At 30.9% G+C, this 24,160-nt stretch overlaps 5 protein-coding genes across 9 annotated transcripts; 2 read left to right on the top strand and 3 right to left on the bottom strand.

Annotated features, from left to right (window-relative positions):
• Positions 1-77: 77 nt before the first annotated feature.
• LOC126665077 (uncharacterized) lies at positions 78-4,068 on the bottom strand. The gene is made up of 4 exons (XM_050357780.2): positions 3,620-4,068; positions 1,139-1,437; positions 846-1,056; positions 78-763 (listed from the first exon to the last, which is right to left on the bottom strand). The coding sequence occupies exons 1-4, from the start codon at positions 3,869-3,871 to the stop codon at positions 260-262; spliced, it is 1,266 nt and encodes a 421-aa protein (XP_050213737.1). The 5' UTR covers positions 3,872-4,068; the 3' UTR covers positions 78-259.
• A 2,389-nt stretch (positions 4,069-6,457) lies between these two features.
• LOC126665501 (uncharacterized) lies at positions 6,458-8,080 on the top strand. Its single transcript, XM_050358324.2, has 3 exons — positions 6,458-6,752; positions 7,134-7,256; positions 7,627-8,080. Exons 1-3 carry the CDS (start codon positions 6,599-6,601, stop codon positions 7,839-7,841), a joined length of 492 nt encoding a protein of 163 aa, XP_050214281.1. The 5' UTR covers positions 6,458-6,598; the 3' UTR covers positions 7,842-8,080.
• Positions 8,081-9,118: 1,038 nt separating this feature from the next.
• On the bottom strand, positions 9,119-10,939 carry LOC126653924 (uncharacterized). Its single transcript, XM_050347928.2, has 7 exons — positions 10,704-10,939; positions 10,548-10,590; positions 10,362-10,454; positions 10,197-10,259; positions 10,020-10,115; positions 9,794-9,871; positions 9,119-9,439 (listed from the first exon to the last, which is right to left on the bottom strand). Exons 1-7 carry the CDS (start codon positions 10,841-10,843, stop codon positions 9,353-9,355), a joined length of 600 nt encoding a protein of 199 aa, XP_050203885.1. The 5' UTR covers positions 10,844-10,939; the 3' UTR covers positions 9,119-9,352.
• A 64-nt stretch (positions 10,940-11,003) lies between these two features.
• On the top strand, positions 11,004-16,771 carry LOC126653899 (carbon catabolite repressor protein 4 homolog 6). Of its 4 annotated transcripts, none has more exons than XM_050347910.2 (15): positions 11,004-11,180; positions 11,264-11,615; positions 11,704-11,870; positions 11,992-12,057; positions 12,178-12,230; positions 12,903-12,984; positions 13,151-13,200; positions 13,519-13,600; positions 13,893-13,982; positions 14,110-14,142; positions 14,220-14,317; positions 14,413-15,316; positions 15,489-15,574; positions 15,938-16,022; positions 16,412-16,771. In XM_050347910.2, the coding sequence occupies exons 1-15, from the start codon at positions 11,109-11,111 to the stop codon at positions 16,499-16,501; spliced, it is 2,310 nt and encodes a 769-aa protein (XP_050203867.1). In that variant the 5' UTR covers positions 11,004-11,108; the 3' UTR covers positions 16,502-16,771. The 4 variants fall into 4 exon arrangements, with proteins under 4 accessions (XP_050203867.1, XP_050203861.1, XP_050203855.1 ...); XM_050347904.2 differs by having other exon boundaries at positions 11,264-11,621; positions 13,154-13,200; XM_050347898.2 differs by having other exon boundaries at positions 11,264-11,621.
• A 2,637-nt stretch (positions 16,772-19,408) lies between these two features.
• On the bottom strand, positions 19,409-21,806 carry LOC126664985 (EG45-like domain containing protein). Of its 2 annotated transcripts, XR_007637500.2 has the most exons (5): positions 21,716-21,806; positions 20,226-20,360; positions 19,754-20,054; positions 19,594-19,660; positions 19,409-19,507 (listed from the first exon to the last, which is right to left on the bottom strand). XR_007637500.2 is itself a non-coding variant. In XM_050357628.2 (4 exons), the coding sequence occupies exons 2-4, from the start codon at positions 20,341-20,343 to the stop codon at positions 19,654-19,656; spliced, it is 426 nt and encodes a 141-aa protein (XP_050213585.1). In that variant the 5' UTR covers positions 20,344-20,360; positions 21,716-21,806; the 3' UTR covers positions 19,515-19,653. The 2 variants fall into 2 exon arrangements, 1 of the variants encoding a protein (XP_050213585.1); XM_050357628.2 differs by lacking the exon at positions 19,409-19,507 and having other exon boundaries at positions 19,515-19,660.
• Positions 21,807-24,160: the final 2,354 nt, after the last annotated feature.

The raw sequence follows: 24,160 nt of genomic DNA, 5'->3' as shown, positions 1-24,160 counted from the left end.
AAAAAAAAAATAACTTTTATTCCTAAAAAAAATACATCCTCCGGTCCGTAATATTTATAGCATGTGGCCCTTTCACATAAATTAAAAAAATAATAAATATGTCTTAATTTATATACACTTTTATTAAATTATTTATATTATTACTACTATTTTTAGATTTGACTAGTTTTTTCAGTCTCACAAATTATTTATTATTAGGGATAAATTTGAAAAAATAATACATGTTTTATATAATGTTGATCAAGTGATAAATCATATATTAGCCATCCAAGCCAGGAACACCATAAAAGAAAGGCATATTTTTATGTGGAAGAAGCTTTTCACATTCTTCTTGAGATGCTGTTTTGGGATCAAAGGTATTAACATCAGGAAGATGTAACCCTTGTTTGAGTCGACCCATTCGTCGGGAGTGTAAGACTTGCTTCGACGTTACTGGTAGGCGAAGACGCTGATATTCTTCAAGTGCTGAGGCTAAATCTTCCACTCCCCACTTCTGCAGACATTTACCAAAAACTGCAGCATCTGCAATTGCCATATTTGTGCTTCTTCCACCGTGAGGAGTTGTTGGATGTGCAGCATCCCCAATGAGTACCACATTGTCCCAAACTATTTGTTGTAGAGGATCACAATCATATATGAAATTTAGAAATGGCTCCTTTGATTCTTTCATCACTTTCACAAACTCAGGATGCCATACTTCTTCTGCTTCTTGGTGCAAATTATTTATCATATCAGTGTTTACTTTCATGGTAACTGAATTTCCCTGTATTTTAAGCAAACATCTATCAGCAATACAAAGTATGGTATGGAAATATTGCAAAAACGGGATGAAATTAGGTAATCACCTTTAGTTCGGGCTCAGGGTGAAGAACATACCAAACCCAATTGAGCTTTTCATAGCGAAGTTCATAGAGCACACTATGACTTCCACCAGCAAGGTGAAAGTATGAACAATTACCCAAATCAGAATACAACTTTCTGATGCCTAGAATGGTTTCTGAATTCTCTTTTCCTGAAAAATCAAGGACCCCTCTCCAAGCACAGTAACCAGAATACCTGACAGAAGAATAGCATTACATGTTATCATATTATACAATCAACACAAAAGTGCAATCTCAATTCTGAGCAGTTATAAAACCTCAATTTCAGGTCAGGAAGAAAGGTTTTGCGAATCGAAGAGAGAGAGCCGTCTGCTGCAACGAGTAAATCCCCATTTATCTCAATGATTTCATCAGTTTGAACACATTTTGCCTTAACGCTGACAGAGGCCTTGTCTTCAGAAATGTGCAAAGAGAGGAAAAGGTGACCCCATAAAAATATTTCAGATGGTAGATCATTGGATAGAAGGCCATGGAGCTCAGACCAATGTGCAGCTCTAAAGTTGAAATTTTCATCCCTTGTCAATATCCTAATCTTATCTCCATCAGTCACTACATTCTGCAAACAAAATTCGAACATGAAAAAAATTGAATTGGAACTCAATATATGTTCTTGTAATACAAAACATTTTATGCTTCATGCTTTTCCTTTCTTTACTTACTCCTAGAGTTTCATGGTTTTCAATTAAGACAACACCATTGATGCGAACTATGCTAAAAACAACAACATAGGGCAGGTTGCACCGATGTTATAAGTTTAACGGTCAGGTTGCACTGCGTTAAATTTTAGGGATATGAATATTCTTTTATGAAAGTTTAAGGGTGTATCTACACTTTTTATAAATTTAATTAAAAACTAAAAATATTTCAAATACAATAATGAGTGATTAATTTTATTTATTGAAATAAGTAATTATTTTTAAGGTCCAGAACGAACCGAGTTAGAATTTAGAGACATGAAAAATATTTCATCAAAAATTGAAGAGCCTATTTGCACTTTCCACCATCTTTCTAATACTTTAACATCAACCATTAAGATAAGAAATCAAAAGATTTTCAGCAAAAACTATGCTAGCAATAACTAAGGGGTAACGATTTCTGCACTCCACGGTTGATTTCTGCACTCCATATTTCTTTTGAGTTGACCATAGTACCCATAACATACTACACTGCTACTTTTGTCTATTTTTATTTGAAATCATGTTGGCAAAATATATACTTGGCCTCTTGTATTAACATGTAATATAAATTTTAGATCATGTAGTTTTATTTTTATGGAAGTGTTATCCTATATGTTTTTTAAAATAAAAATTAAGAATTATATTAATAATGTTGATCCAAATTAAAAAATCATAATTTAAACTAATTTAAACTCATATGCATTGAAATCTTCAAAATATAACTTTTAATAAATTAGATAAAAACTCAAAATTTCTAAATCATTCCAACTAAATTGTTAATTTTATTTATAAATTTAATAAATTAATTACTTCTAAATTTTATAAACTATGGATTAAAATTATTAAATTCCTAATAATTATATTTATATTTTTATTATAATTATGTTAAATAGCTTAAATTTATTCTTATTATTTTTATTTTTATTTAAAACAAATTTGTCCAGTAAAATTATAAAAACTTTTAAAAATATACATTTCATAATTTTATTATATGCCAATATAATTCTAATTAAGAAATTATATATATAATTTTCTTTATTCAGTAAACTAATAATTATTATTAGTTAATATTATAAATGGATAGTCATAAATTATTAAATTTCTTAACTTTTAATGAAATTGAATTTTTTTGATACAAAAAAATATATATTCCATAGTTATCTATATATTGTCTTTATTATATATTATTAAAAGTGATTACTAAATGAGTGATATATGTGTTTCTTTTAATAAACTAACACATGGATAAATTTATTTGAGTGATTTTAATTTTATGAAAAAAATTATAGACTTTATCTTTATAAAAAAGAAGTACATACAACTTTTTATGTTATAAAAGTAGTTACAAATTAAAAATATAAAGTTCATTCATAAATTAACAATAAAACTGTAGATTTCTTTAATTACGGAAGACCTATTTTTTATTCTACCAAACTACAAGGTATATTAAAGAATAATTATAGAGTTTTAAATTCAAATTAAGTGATAGCACATCTAAGTGATCTTAATTTTCAAAACTATTAGCATTTAGTTTTAATAATTAAAAAATATGGTTAATTAATTATTTTGGTTTTATTTTTAGCTTTAATTTTCATGTTTTAGATTTAATTTTTTCAAAACTTTTTTTGATGAATCAATTTTTTCAAAACTTAAATGATAGTTTGACAGTTAATAAAATAAAAATCAGAATTTCTTTTCGAAAAAAAGTAAAAAAATAAAGATTAGAGTTAATACTTACTAACAGTTGAAAGAAGAAACAATAATAATAAAAATATAAATACGGTATATATGCAGAAAGAAAGAGGGAAATGGATATGAACAAGAAAAATGTGTGGAAAATGTTCATTACCATTAGACATTTCCTTATTGAGAAAATAATTGATAGGTAATATACATTAAAGAATATAGGAAAAAGAAAAGGAAATAAAACTTAAGGATAATATAGTCAATTCAAAAATATTTGGAGTGCAGAAATCAATTAGTGGAGTGTAAAAATCGCTACCCTAACTAAGAGGTGAAAACTGTAGTTGAAGTAGAAATGATAAATGAGGATATATAGACCTGATCAATAGTGAGAGGGATGGTGATTTCTTGAAGAAGGTGAGGCTGAGAAATCCAAGACTTGACGATTTTCTGAGAGAGAAGGTCCATTGCAATTCCGGCACCGGTGGCGCTGCTCTTAGGAGGCGAGCTTGATTTCTCAAGAACAACAACATCCCATCCTGCTGAAATGAGAGCATGTGCGCATGAAATTCCTGCTATGCTTCCTCCAACTATTATTGCCTTCGCCCTCTTCTTTATCGTCTCGCTCATCTCTCTGTTACTGTGTTTCGATTTCTTCCTCCAACACTGATTATTTTATAGTTTGGTGGAATTCATTTCAAAATGATTTATTGGGTGCTTTTTGATGGGAGATATGTGGCGTGGGTTACTACAGATCATTGCTAGACGACAGTGGAAACTTGATTTGGTTCAACAATTAATGGTCCACTGTTTGGCAATTAGCATGTACCTTTTTCAAATTGAATTTAATGAACACTTTTCAATAAGTATGGGCAGCGGTGTGAATTCAACTTTGACATTTTTAAAAATAAAATGGAATCCAATTGTGAGGATATAATTTTTTTTCAATTGGTTTTTACATAATCAGTTCGTTTTCAATTGATTTTTTTCAATTTCAATTGGTTTTTACATAATCAGTTCTTTTTACTGATATAATAAAATGGAATCCAATTGTGTATATGACTATTCATCATTCTAATAATAAATAACTGTTTATAATTTAGGACAAAAAAATAGAAATAATGTCTATCAATTTACGACAGAGGGAGTATAACCTGTTATATTAGAATGAAATGTACAATCTATCATATTCTAGCATAATTGCATAGCAGTTTCCAATAAAAAAAACATACATAACCGTCCTTGCGAGTAGGTGCAAAACACCTAACCTGAAAACATGCAAGCAAGTGCAAAAAACCTAATCTAAAAACCTGTAAGCAGGTGCAAAAAACTAACAAACTAATTGTAAAATTTTTTATCAAGATAGTTACATAAACCTTGCATAGTAGTTTAAAAAAGCCTACATCTTATCTATTATTCACAAAGCTACTAACACCTCTAAGGTTTAGTTACACTAGCTTGAGAACCGACTATGCAGTTGTCCGAATTAGATCCCTTTGCACCACTTGTCTCACCATACCTAGCTTGAGAAATGATGCTACTCGCATAATTTGATACTCCATATGCAAGTCCTCTGCCAAATCCAGCTCCTCCAAGTCTTCCATACCTTTGCCACGTCCAAATCCTCCATCAGATGGCTATACAAAATATCACAACATTATACAAATCATGCAAGTGAATAATTCAAAAACGTTACATACTCTTATATAGATGTGTCTAGGTTTTAAATATAGCTTGGTAATTCCACCATGAGTTGGAGTTGTGCTACCCATTCTTGGATGTTGATAAGGGTTGTGTGCATCTGGAGCTGTGGTTCTGGTTGTAGGGATAGCTGGAGCTGCGGTTATAGTTGCACTACAAGTCTGTTTTTTTAATATTTGGAGGTCTGCCTTCAGAACTTGCATTTACATCTTTTGCAGGTTTGCCTCTTTTAGCAGCAGGTGCACCTGAAGCTTCACCATGTTCTTGTATTGGATTCTTTCGAGGTCTGCCTCGTTTAGCCTAAGAAAATACATCACAATATACATCAGAATCTACACAAGACTTAAAATATATCGTTCAGTTTACTCAACAGCGATTTTTCAGGTCTCCTAATTGCATTGTTATATTTAGCGAGACACATTAGTTTGTTATGACCAACTTGATTGCATATTTTGCATGTTATTTGAATTCCATGTTTGGTTATATTATTCAGCTCTAGTTCTTCAGGTCCTCTTTTTCTTTTCTTCTTTGGCATTCCAGGAATCTTCTTGAAAGGTGGTTGGTATATATTTTAATTATGTAAGGTTTGAAGTAGCGACAAAATAAATGCTTTCAAAAAAATATATGTCAAAACCAAAATATTTTAATGAAAAACATCTAAATAACTACTTTTGCTGTTGGGTGTTTGGTTTTAAAAGTTATAAAGAATAAGCGAAAAGAAAATCTTATGATTCACAATAATATAAATTTTGTTCATCACGTAAAACTATGAACCATTCATATCATGTTACAAATTACAATAATAAATATGATTACTAATTAATAGATACCACATGTGAATCCTTCTTAATTTTAATACTTTATATCAATTTAGATTTTTAGAATGTCTAATCTTTTGTAAATTTGTTTGAATTATTTGATTCAAAATAAAATTTTAATTATTAATAATATCTTAATTACTAATCGATTTCAATATTATAATTTTAATGAAGTATATAATATTTTAATAGTAAATGTAATTTTAAAAAAATAGAGAGTCTGGTATAATTATATTCAAATTTCAGTTCAATTAAAGTATAAAATGTCTTTTACTGTATGGACCAATCAAATAAATTCATATAAGCAATTCACATCAGACTGGACATTTTTTTTTTAAATTTATAAAGTTAACGGATCAAAATCTCTATTTTTAAAAAATGACGTAAATATCAAAACAATTCAAGTCATGGATGTATAAACTTATTTTATCTATTTTAACTAGTTTTAATAAAAATAGCTAAATATTAATTTAAAATAATTGTAGTTAGTTTTAACTAAAATTTAGCTATAGTTAATTTTTTAACCTAACTTTTTGAATAAAATGAAATAACACATTTAATCTTTCATGAAATTAAATTAAATAAATTTATTCTTACAGAATATATAAATCAAGAAATACTAGTTTGAAGGAAAAGAAGATCCGGGCCTTTTAATTCATAACGGGCCAAATCAACTCTAACATTAGATTTGAGGGCAGCCGAACACAACTCAAAAATCAAAATTAGCTAAAGGCCACTGTGAAGAAGAATTTTGGAAAAGGAACGAAGAAGAAGAGAACCTCAAATTACGCAAAGCTGCGATTCTCTTCTTCTTGCTGTTGCTACTAACTATACAGTAATGGGGGCCGGACGTGAGGTGTCGATATCGCTGGACGGAGTGAGAGATAAGAACGTGATGCAGCTTCGGAAACTCAATACTGCACTCTTCCCCGTTCGCTACAACGATAAGTATTACACTGATGCTCTCTCTTCCGGCGATTTTACTAAGCTAGGTATTCTTTTCTCTCCATCCTTTTTGATTTGTGTAGTTTCTGTTTGGATATCGCTTGGATTAGTCTTTTTATCTTGTGATTACTGATTAGTTGTAATTTGAGTATTGGGTTTGGATAATTTTGTCAATTTCTTTGTAATTAATTGGAGAATTCTGCTCCTAAATGTGTAGATTATATTATATATTGCCTACTCTAATTTATACACCATTGTGAATTTATTATGTTTGAGTAATTGAGCGTTTTACATTCTTGAGTTGGTAATTTTGTACTTAGTAGACAAATATTTTCCGGTGATTATACTGTGGCACAAACATTTATTGTATTTTTATTTTAAATGATAATATTGTGTGTTCTCTTTTTTCTTTTTTAATTTTTGTCCAGCTTATTATAGTGACATCTGTGTTGGGGCAATTGCGTGCCGGTTAGAGAAGAAGGATGCTGGAGCTTTTCGTATTTATATCATGACATTAGGTGTTCTAGCGCCTTACCGGGGACTAGGCATTGGTGAGTTTCTATGCAAAATCTTCTTTATTACTCTCAATTTTTTAGGGTTTTTAAGCTGTTAGTACTTAGCAGCTATGTTGCAGAGCAATTTCTACATTCCTATGTCTTGGAGTTTTGTTTCCGACTTTCTATAAACAGAAACGCTTATGAAATTTCTGAACATTTATAGCCTATTTTTATATTTATTGTATGGTATCTTTGTTTTCCATTTCGGCGTTTCCCGCTTCAACGTTTCTGTTTCCGTAATGCATAACTCTATGGCATCGAATTGTTCTTCCCATATGTTCTTGTTAGATGTAGAATGAAAGTTGGTAAAAGAAGTTGACATTTGACGAATGCCATTGCTCATTCAGTGTGTGGGATTGCGCAGGTACAAGGCTGTTGAATCATGTTGTTGATCTATCCACCAAGCAAAATATATCTGAGATTTACTTACATGTGCAGACAAACAATGAAGACGCCATCAACTTCTACAAGAAATTTGGATTTGAAATCACAGACACCATCAAGAACTACTATATAAACATCAATCCGCCTGATTGCTACATTCTTACCAAATTCATTAATCCTCAAACAAAGAATTGATGTTGAAAGCTGGCCATCCGTGATTTTTGATATTATTTCGGAAACTTTAGATTTAGTATGCTTGTGTCAGGGTCTGATTGTTGAAATGAGTTACAATAGTTGATGTGATGCAAGAATGGTGATCGAATGACTTTTGCCGTTACCATTATTGTTTATTCTTGGTAGTTTACCAACATTTTGATTTTTGTATTCTATTGAGATTTGAAGAAAATTACTGCAGTTAAGATGTTCATTGTAAAGCTTGCGCATTTCAGTTTATATTGTTTATGTGGTGTTTATAGCCTAGCTGGTATTTATGGCTCTCACCATTGAGATTCAACTTCAAGCTTTGCTCTTTTATTAGTAACCTGTGAAAGCTGTGGTCTATAAGGTTGTGAGATTGAATTAATTTGATTCAAGATTGTACAACCTGGTCGGAATACTGTAAAATGTTTCTTTTCCGGAATTGAGCCAAAATTTATTTACTTTTTTATTGAACATAAGAGAACAAAGTTTTTGTTTTTCATTCATAGGCCGAGTTCATCAAATGGTGTAAGAATTATATTAACAATACCAATAATGGTTCATTTTACGTCCTGAACTTAGCACAAAAGATCAATTAACGCCTAACTCATGGGTGTAAACAAAAAACACCATAAACTGGGCATTTTGACTCGCTTTACTCTTGAACTTTAAGTTATCCAATATTTTTCCACACATCAGCTCAAATATGTATAAAATGCTCCAATTATTTTTTGACACCTCATTCGAGGAGGTAAAACGAATCAAAATGTAGGTTAAGCGTGTTTTTTCACAAAATTATGAACTTTGACCTTAATTGATATTTTGTGTCAAATTCCAGAGGAGGGGGGGGCTAAACTTTCATTGTTAAACAATATAAAGATGAATGACTCATTATCCATAACGAGGGAGTCATTTCAAGAGCAAATGACGATTATTTGAAAGAAACTATTTAATCATACTTAAGGATGTGTTTACTTCATGGAATAGGTGCGGAATAAAATAACTATTCTACATAAAATAACTATTAGAACTTAATTTTTCTTTTAGTTTACTTTTTATGATAATTGAAAAAAGAGAGATTTGTGAGAGGAATTAAACCCACAACCTTAATAGAATATTGCTCAGCGCTCATTGGCTGATTCAACTCACTTTCTTTCTTTGATTTGTACTAACATTTTATATTTTAAAAATCGAACCAAATTAAAATAATATTTTATATTGTCAAACTGAACCGGATTAAAAAATAATAATTTTATATTGTCAAATCAACCGAGTTCGATTCAATTATTCGATTTGATTCGGTTTTGGCAGATCCATTGCAATGAGAAGCTTAAATTGTTCAAACCTGTCCAAGGATATATACAGCTTTTATTTACAACAATGACAAACATAACTACAGTTTACTACAATATATCTACATATTTCTGGGCCTAGGAACCGGCAAACAAAGAACTTCCCTGATAGTATGGTAAGCAATATATCATCTCATTTCTAACAGCATGTGATGTTCAATAGGCCAAACCACCGGCAAAAACATCTCTGTCGTGATGTAGCGATTCTGTAAGCCAATAACCATCCCATGAACCACCAACTTTCTGCGAACAATGAGCAACATATAACAGTATTCAAGCGTAAATGAACTAAAATTTATATTTCTGTTTTCGAACAATGATGCTGTATGCATAAGATTGAAGAACAGTTACAGTTACACAGTCTATAACAAATCCTAATATTTTCACAGTAATTCAGAATTCAGATTAACTAAAAGTAAATACAACTAAAAAACTGCCATAAACAAGAAAATACATCATAGGTGAGAGTAAGATATTCAATATATATGAATGTTCTAATCATTAATCATTATAATTTATAGAGATCCATCTCCAGTCAAATAGTTCAAAATAAAATGTGTTCAAGAATACATGATCTCAAACAAAGAATGTCATTACCTGAACCATGGTAAACTCAAATATTTCCTCTTCCTCTGGACGAATTCCCCGTATCCAAACCCGCTGCTTGAATCGGTTCTGGTCCAAAAAAGATAAGACACAATGGAGAGACAATTAATTTTCCAAAAAGGACTATATTATTGTGTTATAATAGCGAACACTATAAAATTGACAGCACAAATATGCTGGTGATCACTTTGATAATCAATAATACAATTTGTCAAACCTCTTTCACCATCAAACTGCTTAAATTTTCTCTCTCATTATGACCAAGCAATACTCGATAAGTCGAATGGTGAAAAATCCGCCTAAACCTCTCAAACTGCAACAATGATGGCAACGAAAGTTCATGAAATATAGCATTCAATCAAGAAAGCAGTAAGAACATACGCATTACACTAACCTGCCCCAAATCAAAGAATGGTCCAAAGTAAGTTGACCTCTCAAAAGGATCAAATCCGGCAAACTGTCACCGACGAAAGTGAACAGCAATTATCTCAATCTGATCATGGAAAAATAAAAACGAACCGAAAGGAATGAAGCAAAATTGAGGGGGATATAGAATTACCCTGTACATAACCTCAATTCCGTAATCCGGACGCGGTTGATCATTGTACTTCAATGCATCAAGCTGGTGCTGAACAGCTTCTTCTGCACTAAACTACACCAAACAGTTCAAAATAGAATCCATTACTACATTATATAGTAACAAAAAAAACCATCTGCTCATAATTAAAATTGGCGAGACAGTTACATTTAGCCTAGGGCCGAATGGTCTCTTCCTACGCGATTCAAGCCTGCAACAAATTTCACACTGATCAAAAATCGTATAGTAGAATTCAAATTGAATAAAGAATTTTGTTTTCAAAATCTAATTTAAGAATTCCACATGTCAAATTAACATACATACCAATCGGCGGAGAGGAAATCAGGTACATCGGCGGTAGCTCTTACGGATAAAACCGCCGGTTTGTTGTCTCGGTTAACCGGCTTGGATGTGGACAGGAAAGGAACAAATTGTGGAGTAGATAGCGAATAACAGAACGACATCGTTTCTCACACTTGCAGGTACAGAAGGAGTGTTGGGGAAGAAGATCGGAAACGCAATCTCTTACTAGTTTCCAACAATCCGATGACAATTTATTTAGTTCAAATCCAGCGGTTACTAATTCATTTCTAATAACGATTAGCGTTTTCAACATATAACGACGTGTCGTTTAATCGAAATGACGTGGTAGAAGAACCCGATTTTCTTACAAATCGCTCAGTCACGTCCCACCGCTCTCTATCAGCCTAGCTGTTACTTATACCGTCGATGAAGTTTTACTCTGCTACTTCTACTCGTCAATTCCTCGCCACTGCTGCTTCAATGTCGTCTCCATCTCCTGTATAGGCATTTTTTGTTTCCCTTGCTTTATGATTGGAGTTATTAATTTTGTGAGTACGTTGAAATATCTGTTTCTGATGCAGTATCAAGGTGGCGGAAGAAATCAATGGAGACGAGGCTTCTCCGGCCTCCGTCAATATAGCGGTGGCGGCAGAGACTCTCAATTCGTGACAGGAGAGTCGCATTTTGGCTCAGTTCATGATGCCAATTTAGGTATCCGACAAGCAGCTGCAAGACCTCAAAGCCAGCAACCTCCTCATCCTGGTTATAATCCAAATCAACAGTTCAGGCGACCTCCTCCACCTTATGTTTACAGACCATCTCCACCGCCGTTTTATCAGAATCAAGGTTTTCAACGGCCATCTCATCAGCAATTTCGCCCAAAACCATTGGATTATCGTGATTGGGAGTATGCCAAAACGCAACCTCATCCTGGTTCTGGTGTGGTTTCATTTTCGTTGTTGATTCTTTTGAAATATTAGGCTTGTAATTCATGCAGCTGTTTTTTTTTTTGTTTTTGCAGAGAAGTTTGTAGTACTTTCATATAATATATTAGCTGATTATCTCGCAATAACACATCGGAAAAATCTTTACTTCCACATACCTGTCTATATGATGGAGTGGGAATGGAGAAAGAAAAATATACTTTTTGAGCTTAATTTATGGTCTCCTGATATAATGTGCTTTCAGGTTATTACCCTTTTCTTTAGTTTTGCCATCAGAAAGGATTTTTTTGTTCTTGTTTTGCTCATTCTTTTGTTTACTGGTTGTGAAATTCGTTTGCTTGTGTCTGGACATATATATTTTTTAGGAGGTTGATAAATTTCAGGATTTGGCAGATCAGTTAAAGCTACGCGGGTACACTGGTATTTGGCAGGTCTATTTTTACAATTTGCTATTACTGTCTTGAACTTTATCTGTTTTATGAGTCTTATAAATGCCATAGCTGCTTGATTGTAACTAAGCCTGTTCTTTTCTTTTCCCTTTTTTTTAACAGATGCGAACTGGCAATGCAGTTGATGGTTGTGCAATCTTCTGGAGAGCATCTAGGTGAAAATAAAGTCATTTTTCTTGTGGATTCTTGGGGATTAATGAGTAATACCTAGATTATTTTCCAGTTCTAATATGCAGTTTGCCGACATTTTTACTGTTATAAGACTTGTTGCACAATGTTGCTCTTTTAAATGTGATTTTCCTGCTATGCGTTTCTTGCCTTGTATGTGTAATTGTATTATGTACATTTGCACAATGATGCTTCTTTGCACATATAGTTACTTCCAAGTTTATGCTTTGATAGCTCCACAAAGTTAGTCTGCTTACCTCAAAAATTTCTTGCAACTGCCCGCCCATCTCTGTCAAGGTTACATTTTTTTATTGCATGTATATTTTTCAGAAGACTTCTGGAATCTCTAGCCTTATAATGATAATTTAATGGTTTGCAACTTTTGCGTGCCTGTAGAATGTGAAACTGAAAATCCCACTAAACAATCTCTTCAGAAATTCTGAATTGAATCAGTTCCCGTTTGTGGTTATATTATATCTTAGTCTTAAGTTTATCTCTATTTCATCTCATATTCATTTTACTATTTGAGTTCCTGTATTATTCTTATTTATTGAATTTCGAGAAAACTTATTGGATCATTCGTCTTGATCTTGTGCGGAAATTACAGTGAGAAAATGATTGTTAATACTCTAAACTTCAATTTGTTACCTCCATGTCAGATTCAAGTTGATCCATGAAGAATCTATTGAATTCAATAAGCTTGGACTTCGAGATAATGTTGCTCAGATATGTGTGCTAGAGGTATTTGGTCATCACATTGTAGTATTTCTGTTACATTTTTTTACAAATATCGGACAGGGTGTTGCCTTGTTTTTGAGTTTGTTACCTTCTAAATGTGTAAATTCCTCAATAAATTGGTTAGTGCGTGTGGTTAATTGTCCATTGAATTAATTATGTATTTTATCAGCAGTTAATGAGTAAGAACTGCACTTCAAATACATCAGGTCCGTGTACGAGGTAACACTTCGGAGATTTTCTATGGCCTTTGCTTATTATTTCCATAAATATGCTTCTTACATGTAAAGCACATATTCTAGTGAAAAAACACTTTCCCTTTGGAGATGTAGTTTCGTTTCTATATTCACTAAATGCAAAAATTATGGACACTATTTGTAGGCCAAAGTAACTAGCTGGCCCTCGCCAACTTAATTTTGATTTACTTGTTACTAAAGTTTATCACTATTTTAAATGAAAGTATAAGTTTTTTTATTTAAATGCAAGATAAGTCTTTTGTCTCTATATTCTCAAATAAAAGCCAGTATTTTGCATTTGCAGTTCAGCAGGTTCTGAAAAGGTAGTTGTATGTAACGTTCATGTGCTTTACAATCCTAGAAGGGGAGAAATTAAACTTGGTCAGGTAATTAACACCAAGACGGCAGTATAGAGGCTTTCACTTGTTTCCTTTTTCTCTTTGTAGTTTACATCGACTGTATTAAAAATTGTTGTAATGAAGCTTGCCTCTTCTCTTCTTTTCTATTCCGTTACAGAAAGAAGTGTCTTTAAGTTATTTGGTAGTAACATTCTGTTTTATATAATATTGTTTTTCTATTGTGTGTGTAATATTGGGATGCATGTTGATGATGAATCCAGTTCTGAATGCCTCAAGTTTGTATAGAAGTAGCTTAAATTAACTTGCTTTCTGTAAGCAGGTCAGGACGCTTCTGGATAGGTCCTATGTGGTTTCAAAAAGATGGAATGCGCCAGTTGTTCTTTGTGGGGATTTTAATTGTACTCCAAAGGTTATGACTTCAGATTTCATTTTCTTGAATGGCATACAACTATAACATTTTGGTCTTATGTTACATGTATTGGTTGTAATTTTGTTATAGTATTTTAATGATGCTGATATTCATTGTTTTCCATCAGAGTCCATTATACAACTTTATCGCAGAACAGAAGGTAAACCTTGTTCTTCGTTACTTGTTGACATCGTTGATGCACTATGATTGCTGTTAATTTTCATGAATATTCTGCAGTTAGATTTGTCTGGAATTGATCGAGATAAGGTATCGGGTCAAGCTTCTGCTGAGATACGTTTTCCAAATCCAAACAGCAATCCTAATCCTGATCCCAGGTGGGTTTATACAGATAAAACAATTTATGGTAGTCTCTGGTGGTTTATGTGCATGCTTTAGGTGTTTTATGATGAATCATTGCTAATTTTTGCAGGAGTCATTCTTCCAATAACTCAAACCAAGCTTCTCTTATTGAGAATAACAAACTGGAAGAACCTCTGCCAGACATGCAGAGGCAGATTATCCCAGAAAAGAATGATGAAAATATTTCGTTCATTAATGACTGCTCTCAGCCTCATGTTATCAGAACCATACCGGCTCTGTCTGATAAATCATGCGCTGCTGGAGGCAGTGGGAATAATAGCAGTTCAATATGTATCAAAGAGACAGAAACAACTCAAGAAGATGTGATTGATAGTCACAAGGAAGGCACCAAATCCACAGTCTCAGTTTTAAGTGATAGTTTTGAAGGAAATCTATCTATATCTCGCAGTGAGAATGAGCTGTTTCATAAGTCAACTGCTACAGAAACTTCGCGTGGTGAAGTAGCTTCTTTGGAGAATTCTGAATATATTTCATCCCAGTCAATTGTTAACAATGAGATTATTGATCTTATCCCAACATGTCAAACAAATATATCAAGTAGGTCTGTAAGCCTTTACCATATAGGAGATGATAAACTAGAGGATCAGTCTCGTCAGGAGCTAAATGATTTCGATCTGGAAGGTGGAATGACAGGTGAAGATCAAAGTGCATTTTTATCTGCACTACATGACAAAGAAGATTCCTTTCAAACAGTCTTTACTGAAGGCGGACAATCAGAATTGATTCACTCCCAGAATGAATTAGATCCAATCACAAATGAGGTGCATTCACCTAGTACTGAAGTTATTAACGATGCTTCCCTGGACCTGGATTCTGAGGCTTTCACTGTGGAGAAAACTGCATACAATCCATCAATGTGGACTCCGATGGAAATGGCAACTGCAACTGGCAATACAGACTGCACATTTTTGGAACATCCTTTGAAGCTTAAAAGCACGTATACAGAAGTTGAGGTAAAGATCTCGGTGTTTTAAAATTTACTTACTTATACGGTTTCTGATATTTTTCCAAATCATCAAGCCAATGCCATGATCTTTCACTCTTTAAATCCAGCTGATTTTCTTCTAAATAAATGAATGGAAGAGAATTTATTAACTGGGACTTTCCCATTAATGCTCTTTGTAGGGTCGTACAGGGACGAGAGACCTAAATGGAGAACCCTCAGTTACCAGCTATAATAGGCGTTTCTTAGGCACAGTTGATTACATATGGTGAGATATTTTAAGATTATCTTCTTCCTTGTTCAATTTCTCTTCTTGTGCATATTCTTGCTTATTGCTGAACTTATCAGAAAAAATTTATCTGATGAAGTCATGATTTGTAGTGAGACAGCTTATGTGGTAAGCAGGGGTAGTCGATCCTGAACAAACTTTCCCTACGGAGGTCTAAGGTCCAAACAGTCTTAACTTAAGTAGGAAGGATTTTTGTTTGAATTGGCGTCAAAAGTAGTCTAGCTTAATGCTTTCCTATCTGAACTCGAAATTATAGGAAAAGAAGGAAAATTTTGAGTTCATTCTACTTGAATAACTCTAGCAATTGTTTAACCGAAATTTTCAAATTGGTTGTACATTCAGGAGTTCTGAAGGTCTCCAGACTACCAGAGTGCTTGCTCCAATACCTAAACATGCTATGCAGTGGACACCTGGATTTCCCACAAGGGTATGGAATTGTTTTATATTCTTTGAAAGGCTTTGTTGACAAGGAATTCAGAAAGGATCGACAATGCTTTAACTATAAGTTCTTTTAAAAAAAAAAATCTAAATCTTGGTTGCTCCCATGATGCTTGGAAAACCCCAGCGTCCCTCCCATGGATCACCATTCACTACCATATCTGGTGATCCATAGGGGGACAGCATGGACTCCAAATCTAAATTTGCTAAATTTAGAGTCTCTATTTTTGAAGTCCCTGTTGGAGATGCCCTTACATTCACAAAAGATTATTTAAAAACATGGCACTGTGTGGTTGAACACAATGGAGTACTAAGTTTAAGATTTGCTGCAATGCACATCAATCTTCTAAGCTATTTGTTACTTGTTGTAACATTCAGAAATGGGGGAGTGACCATATTGCTTTAGCTTCTGAGCTGGTATTTACAAAAGACGCAACGGATAGAAATTCAGAAGTCCAGAAAGCATAATCGGCAGTTACAAGTTACTGCTCGGCCTTAGCTCCCCTCAACAGATATAATTTATATTGTACTTCCAACAATTTTAGGTCACTGTTGTACAATTGCTTGTATATATTCTTTGTTGGATGAAATTTTGATTTGTTCATCCATTTTTTTGTTAGGTTGCTTCAACACCTTTATAAATTTTGATACATGAAACTGGAGGCAAAAATGAGACGATCCGAACTTATCAGTTTCTTAGGGGTAAATAGTAAAAGCTCAAATTTCGACTTTTTTTTTTTTTTTTGTCTTATGTCCATTTCAAGAATCCTATATAAATACGAGCGAAATACAAAAAGAAGTAAACAAAAATTCGCACCAAGAGACCCATTTTTCGTGTCTCAAGATTTTGATGCTTGGAAATGGGTCTAGTTAGTTAATGACCCGTTTTTTTGAATCTTGAAATGGGTTTGGTTTGTTCTTATGATCTTGAGGTCGTGGAATTCCCAATTAAGTATTCTGAATTGTTTGAGAGTCCAAAGGTTAACAATTTGTGGCATTTTCTTGATCTCATCTTCAATTGACTGTATGATATGCTATTGGAATCAAATTAAGCTATATTTATTAGTTTACTAATGCTTGTTAATTTATGCATGCAAATGTTGGATTTGCATGTCTAGATCATAGGGTGTTATTCTATATGAGGCATATAGGTGACAGCGCCAGAATGGTTTTTCAACTTTGCTAGATTTGTCTATTTACACCAATTTCATCTCATATAACCAAAATTTCAGTTAAAGGTTTTGCTACTTTTCCTGCAGAAAACATGCTCCATCCAGCCATCATCTTTTTGATGAAATTGACTGCATTAATTGGATCTATTAGAAGGCTAACTAGAGGCGTGCAAATGACCATGTTGGAGTTGCAAAATCGGGTAGTTATATGGATTTGATAAAGCATTAGTTCAAGTCAAAGTACTTATTTATTGTTCTTTATATGTTAGAAATTACTATGATGCACGGAGACCTCGAGGAAGGTGCCTTTCTCTGTTTCCGAAACTCTTCGGAATGTTTTGGGACTGTTTCTGTAAATAATAAAAGTTAGATACCGGTTTCCTAATAAGAAATTCGTTTCCTGGAAAAGAAGAACTCAAAGAATTATCTATAAATATATTTTTTCAAAGAGTTACTTATACCTAAAAAATGTATATATATACACATTGATCACAATAAACAAACAAAAACTCTTCTTCTTTTCAAACATAAAAAAATGTAATTACACTTTTAAATGACTTATTTTATATAATGTAATAGTAATTTATTTCTATAAAATATATTTTATAAGTAAATTTTAATATATCTGCTCATGAAACGAAAAATGCTGAAATGGTAAACATGTCGGAAGTATATTTATTTATAGAGATGTGGGTAAGTTTCTGCGCAATGTGAGTAATGGAAGTGGTGGATTTTAGGCAGTATGCAATGAAGCTGGAATATTTCATTCCAAAAAACATTTCATTTGATATGTTTGAGGCCAATTCTGTAGTTGAGTTTGAATATTTCCTTCCTCGGGAGAGAGATTTATATGTAGCTAGGCGTCGGCTCTCGGATTAATATTAAATTCTAATGGATAAACAAATTTCATTGTACATTATTATATTCATGTGAACATATGTAGTATCATTAAGCAAAAGCTGCTCCCAACCATATTGTCTTTTGTGTTTGAAATCTCAACTTATGATACTTTCTACAATAAATTGATTGTTATAGCTAACAAAAAATTAACAATTTCAGAGATAAAGACATAAAGCAGCGAAAGTGATTTTAAATCTAAATCTAGTTTTTATTTTTTCATGCAACCGAGAGATATAATAATAAACCGTGATCTTAATACAAAATATATAATTGATTACTCTCTCCGTCTCAAAGTAAAAGATAGTTTAAGACTAATATAGATATTAAAAAAATTAGTTTATCCAAATAAAATATGTTAAAGAAAAATATAACACTTACCTCTAGTAATTGTGACTATATTCTTTTAGAATAAAATTTTACATAAACCTAGTTCACGATATATGATTATACATAAATCATCAATTAATTGTGTGACACGTGGCATACTTGAATCAATGTAATAAATCAATTAATAAATATCAAATTAGTTAGTATTTTAGGGAAAATAAATATTTTTTATTTAATGGTTAATTACATCCAACAATGCAATTAATGAGTAATTCATAATTCTATATGACAAATTAAATTCATGTAAATGTTTCTCGTCCGTATTTTAATATCTAGTGTTTTAGTTTTAATCTATCATATTATAATTAAGTAGTATACTACATAATAATTAAATATTTAAATAATAATTGAGTGTCTATTATAATTTAGGATGGAAGAAATACTTACAGTATAAAACTCCCATTTATATAGACAGATACCTCATATTTTCATAAAATCAGATCATTGAAAGCCATTTTCATATTGGCTCAATCTGTATGAATTACAATATGGGCGTTAGAGTTCAGAAAATCCCCCATTTTCATGGGAATTTTCCGGTGAATATTTATTGGAATCAGAAATTGGACAAGTTGCTAATTCCTCCGTCGTCACTTATAATAGCCGTTATTTTGTTTGTTGTTTATGGATTTATCATGTTACGACACAAATTAATAATGCCTTTTTAGTTTAAATGGTTGACCGATACCACCAGTATAAGAATAATTATTCATTAGCAGCGGTTACAGGTGAATGAAATATTTAATGATAAAAGTTAAACAAGAATTAAGAAACTCATTAATTATAGTTTATATATTAAAATATTTTTATAATACCCTTTAAAGTTTCTAAGAGTGAATCATTATATAGCTATTACATTTAATGCTCATATAATAAAATAGGGTAGATTAATATTTTTATTCTAAATTAACAATAAATGTGATTACTTTTTCTATTGGATTATAATGAGATATAATTCCATATCATCAAATTGTTACAATCAATTAGTATGAAATTCAATAAATTAGCAGCACAAGAATATTTATAATTCTTTTGGATACATAATACACCTTCGATGTCAGAAAATTCCGATTAATTTAAGAGTTACGTAAATCTCCCAATAAAAAATCTTTGCTCTACCATGAGGAACTTCTGATGAGCCTTGATGTTCCACAAAAGAATTCATCAATTCCTAAAAATGCGAAAAGAAGAAGAAGATATATATAAGCATGCAAGATTATTGAGTGGAAGTAATAGAATAGGTAAGAAATTGATGACTACTTACAGCTGAAATTCAACGTTAACTTGTGATGCAGAAAGTTGACCGATTTGACGGAACGCAGCCTCGGAGAGTACAATAGTAGCACCGCTACTCGACGGTTTAGAAACGGAACTTTCTGCATAATCAACGATTTTAACGGTAATGATCTTATCTGGAAAGCAAGTTGACGGTACGTCTGCACTAATGCACCTCACTATGTACTCTCTTCCACAACTTGCTCCATTGTTCCATATTCCGTCTCCCGCCGCCGCAAAAAGATTGTTTGCCGGAAACTGCCCTAGATCCTCCCCGTTACAAGCACTTGCTGCATGTATCATTCAAAATCTTTTTCTTAATAATCAAGATTTACCAATAAGTTATAGCGTTGGACAGCATTTTGCTAGGATTGTGTGTTTAATTTCTCTTACAAACGCTCTCTTTTCCCAATGATGAACAAAAATTATATAAATATTTGATAGAGGTACGATCAACTTACGTACGTATGGAGGACTGTAGTGAGCAGCAGTGCCAACATCACCATATGCGAGAGGGAAAAATGTAGCTAATAAAAGAAGAAAAATATAGGAAGATCGCTGCTGAATTTTGTTAGCCATTGTTGGTTATTTTTTGCCTGAAACAACCACAAAATTATACCATTCAATTAATTTTGAGTCATAAAAAATACAATTAATGCTTTAAATTTTAAAAATCAAATATTTAGGTAAGTAGTAGATTAATTTGAAGAACTGCATTTTCAATATCTGATAGTAACTCATATACTGGAATTCTTATAAAAATTATGAATATTAACATATCACCAAATAATTAAGTATTTTAATTATTTGATGATGTGTTGGCATTTTATAGGCTCATTTTTTCGTGATATACTATGTGTGTAAAAAAATTGGAAAAAAAAAGGGATTTAGAAGTAATTAAAATGTTTGAAATTGGGGTCAAGATACCGGCCGGTGATTAATATGGCCGTCTTGAAAGTAAAGCTTCCAGATGTAAATGCATTAAAACATGTTCACTGCCGCTCACTCACAACAAACATTAACTTTCACGCCCAAAAACACTGCCTCTCAGATATCAAACTAACAATTCTCACTTATACTAATTGTTTTTATTTCTTTTATCCTCTTTAATCATTATCTTCTGATAATATTTTTAGTAAAACGAGAGCAACAAAGTATTTTGAATTCAATATAAGATCTCCGATCCAATCCGTATATTTAAGATAATAAAAATTTACTACTTTAGTTGGTAAATTTTCTTAAGTATACTCCTTGTGATTCATATGAAAATTATTTTTGATCATAATATTTGTCACTCTAAAATATCAAAAAAAAAATATTTATTGCTATTTTTTCAAAAGCAATTAATAAATGATTTAGTGACACTAAAAAAACTAGTCAAATTGTATATAAATCAAGATAAATTTATTATCTTTTTAATCTATACGAAATAGCCAAATATGACAAATATATGAACCTAAGTGAATACTAATACTAGCATGTAGAAGAAATTGTCAAATTGATGAGACATACAAAAAGTAGTATCATCCTATAAGTAATTCATATGATAAATAATTTTATATCTCAATCAATAGCTTGGTGAAGAGCTTCTTGATTTTGACAAAAATAAAAAGAGCTTCTTGACACAATCAAGTTTCATTGCTTTCATCAAAGATTAATAACAAGCAATTAAAATCCAGGTAAAAGTGAAATTTTCATCTAAAAGTTTTTGTTTTTAATTTGGTTAGATACTTAAATAACTGTTAGTAATTATTTTTCTAAAAAGTACCATATGTGTTAGTATTATTTTTACTAAACCTATAAACATTTTAATTCATTTGACAAAGCAATTTCAAGGCTCTAAAAATAAATAAAAATTATATTCCACCCTCAATTCTTTGTATAATAAACATGTCCTAAATGACTGAAAGATGATGAGAAATACAAAGGAGGACGAAGAAAAGAGGAAAACCTGATGGATAGAGTTGAAGACTGCAAATTATGGACACAAGAATTGAATTCAAAGTATTAACCAAAAGGATGAAATTGAAGATATATATATATATATATATATATATATATATATATATATATATATATATATATATATATATATATATATATATATATATATATATATATATATATAATGGTTAAGGCAGTTTCAAATTACTGTAATTATCTGGCTAATAATATAATAGTCCGAGTCATAAGTAAGAGTCTAAATAAAGTAACGTTTCTTTTGGATTCATAATAAATTATGTGCTTAAATTAGCATATTTATAATTAGGTTACAAATTTGCCTTTATCATTTAGAAGAAATGTGATACCAATAACTATGCTATCTACAAGGAATACATTTATTTCCTTGCAAGCTAAATATTACTTTGCTTTATTGTTTAGATTAAAGTAATCGTGCATTCATCATATTGTTATAGATGATACTAGTCTCACAATTTGAACTTCAAAATGAAATAATTGACGATAAACTATATCTCAAATGATATAAGCGACGAGTAACATTCTGCTCAGATCGTGGATTCTATTACTCCCACGCTTTTTTTTCAATGATAAAAATAAGTGAAATAATTATATTTTATTAAAATTTCTATAATTTAATCTATAATCAAAAATTTAAAATTTGATCTTTAACGAACTCGTTTGATTAATTAAATTTTTAAAATAAAATTAACCGTAAATTTGTTATTTGATAAATATATCATCACAATCTTTTTTGTGACAAAATCAAACGTCTCACAAGTTATTAAAATAACTCACTACATTAATTAGGGGTACGAGGGCAAAGAATTGTCCTTCCATTAATCTTTTTTCTTCTAATGAAAATGATATTTTACTCATGGATCCAACTAATTAGTTACACATTAATAAAAGAGACGATGACAAAATTATCTAAAATTTTAAAAATATTTATAAAAATATTTGTAAACTTTTTTTATTTACAAAAATACGACTGATTTAAAATTAATTACAAAAGTACAAAAAAATGAAAATTAATTACAAAAGTACCATTTGTATAATATCGGTATAATTATGGTATAATTTTGGAATATTAAAATTATAAATCAGATAATTTAAAAATAATATTTGATTTATTATTGGTATAATTTCAGTATATTTTCGGTATATCGATTATAAATTTTTATATATATTTTCTAGTTGATAACATGTATATTTTTTTATATGTATTTTTCACTATAGTTGGTAATGAAGCATTTGTATATTGTTGGTATAATTTTAGTATATTGTTATGTTAATATTTAGTATGCGATGTGGTGGAATGTTGATATAATAATAAAATTTCAGTATATTTTGATGTGTACACTCTTGGTATATTGTCGGTATAATTTTAATATATTATTAATTTAATTTTTAGTAAACGATTTGATGTAATTTTGGTAAATTTTTATTTAATATTAATAAAATCTTATTATGTATAATGTTGGTATAATTTTGGTATAATATTGATATAATGTTAGTTTATTAGTATATTGACATTATACCTACAGTATACACAGTATGTTTGATATTGTTTTTTTATTTTTTTGTACTTTTATAAATATTATTAAGATTTTTATAAATGAAAAAAGTCAATATATAATTTTATAATTATTTTCATTTTTTTTAATAAATGGTGTAATTTCTCTTAATAAAATTCACATATTTTTTTTTTAACTTTCTATTGCAAACATTCTAGAATAGAACCACAAATTTCAAAGCAAAACTGTTTCAGCGACACGTTCTTGTGTCTTTGTATAAATATTTTTGGCAATAGATTATCACTTTTTATTGTAAAACAATCGTATCCCTCATTTTGCAGTAACTAGTAATTCTGTTAACTTCAGGTTCGCATATGGACAGAATTATCACGTGGACTCCTCACTAAGACACTAACACATGTTTCCCATCATTAATAATTTAAAGGCAGAAGGTTAAAAAAATCCTAAACTTTTTCGAAAAATACAAGAAAACTTTTTAATTTATACCAATCGGCTCTTAACTTTTAAAATTGAATAAAAACAACCTTAATGTCTATAATACTTATAAATTTTATATTTATAATTTTTTAATTATTTTTACCCTCTTTTTCAGTTAAACATCTATAATAAAATAAATTGTAAATTAAAACCAACTAATTCTCAATTCAATCAATCGAAAGCTAATTAAATACTTCGAAATCCGATTAAATCAATCGAGACCTAATTAAACATTTCGAAACACAATTAAAAAAATAGTTGAATTTCTAATAGTTTAATTGGATTTCGATGTGTTTAAAATAATTAAACATATTGAAACCCAATAAAACCAATTGAAATATAATTAAACACATCAAAACCCAATCGGAATTCTATCATTATTATTTTTATTTTTTAAAACCTCATCCGGAGGAGAAATCTCC

The sequence above is a fragment of the Mercurialis annua genome, linkage group LG1-X (genome assembly GCF_937616625.2).
Source record: "Mercurialis annua linkage group LG1-X, ddMerAnnu1.2, whole genome shotgun sequence".
NCBI lineage: Eukaryota > Viridiplantae > Streptophyta > Magnoliopsida > Malpighiales > Euphorbiaceae > Mercurialis > Mercurialis annua.
This window is presented reverse-complemented; position numbering and strand designations above follow the sequence as displayed.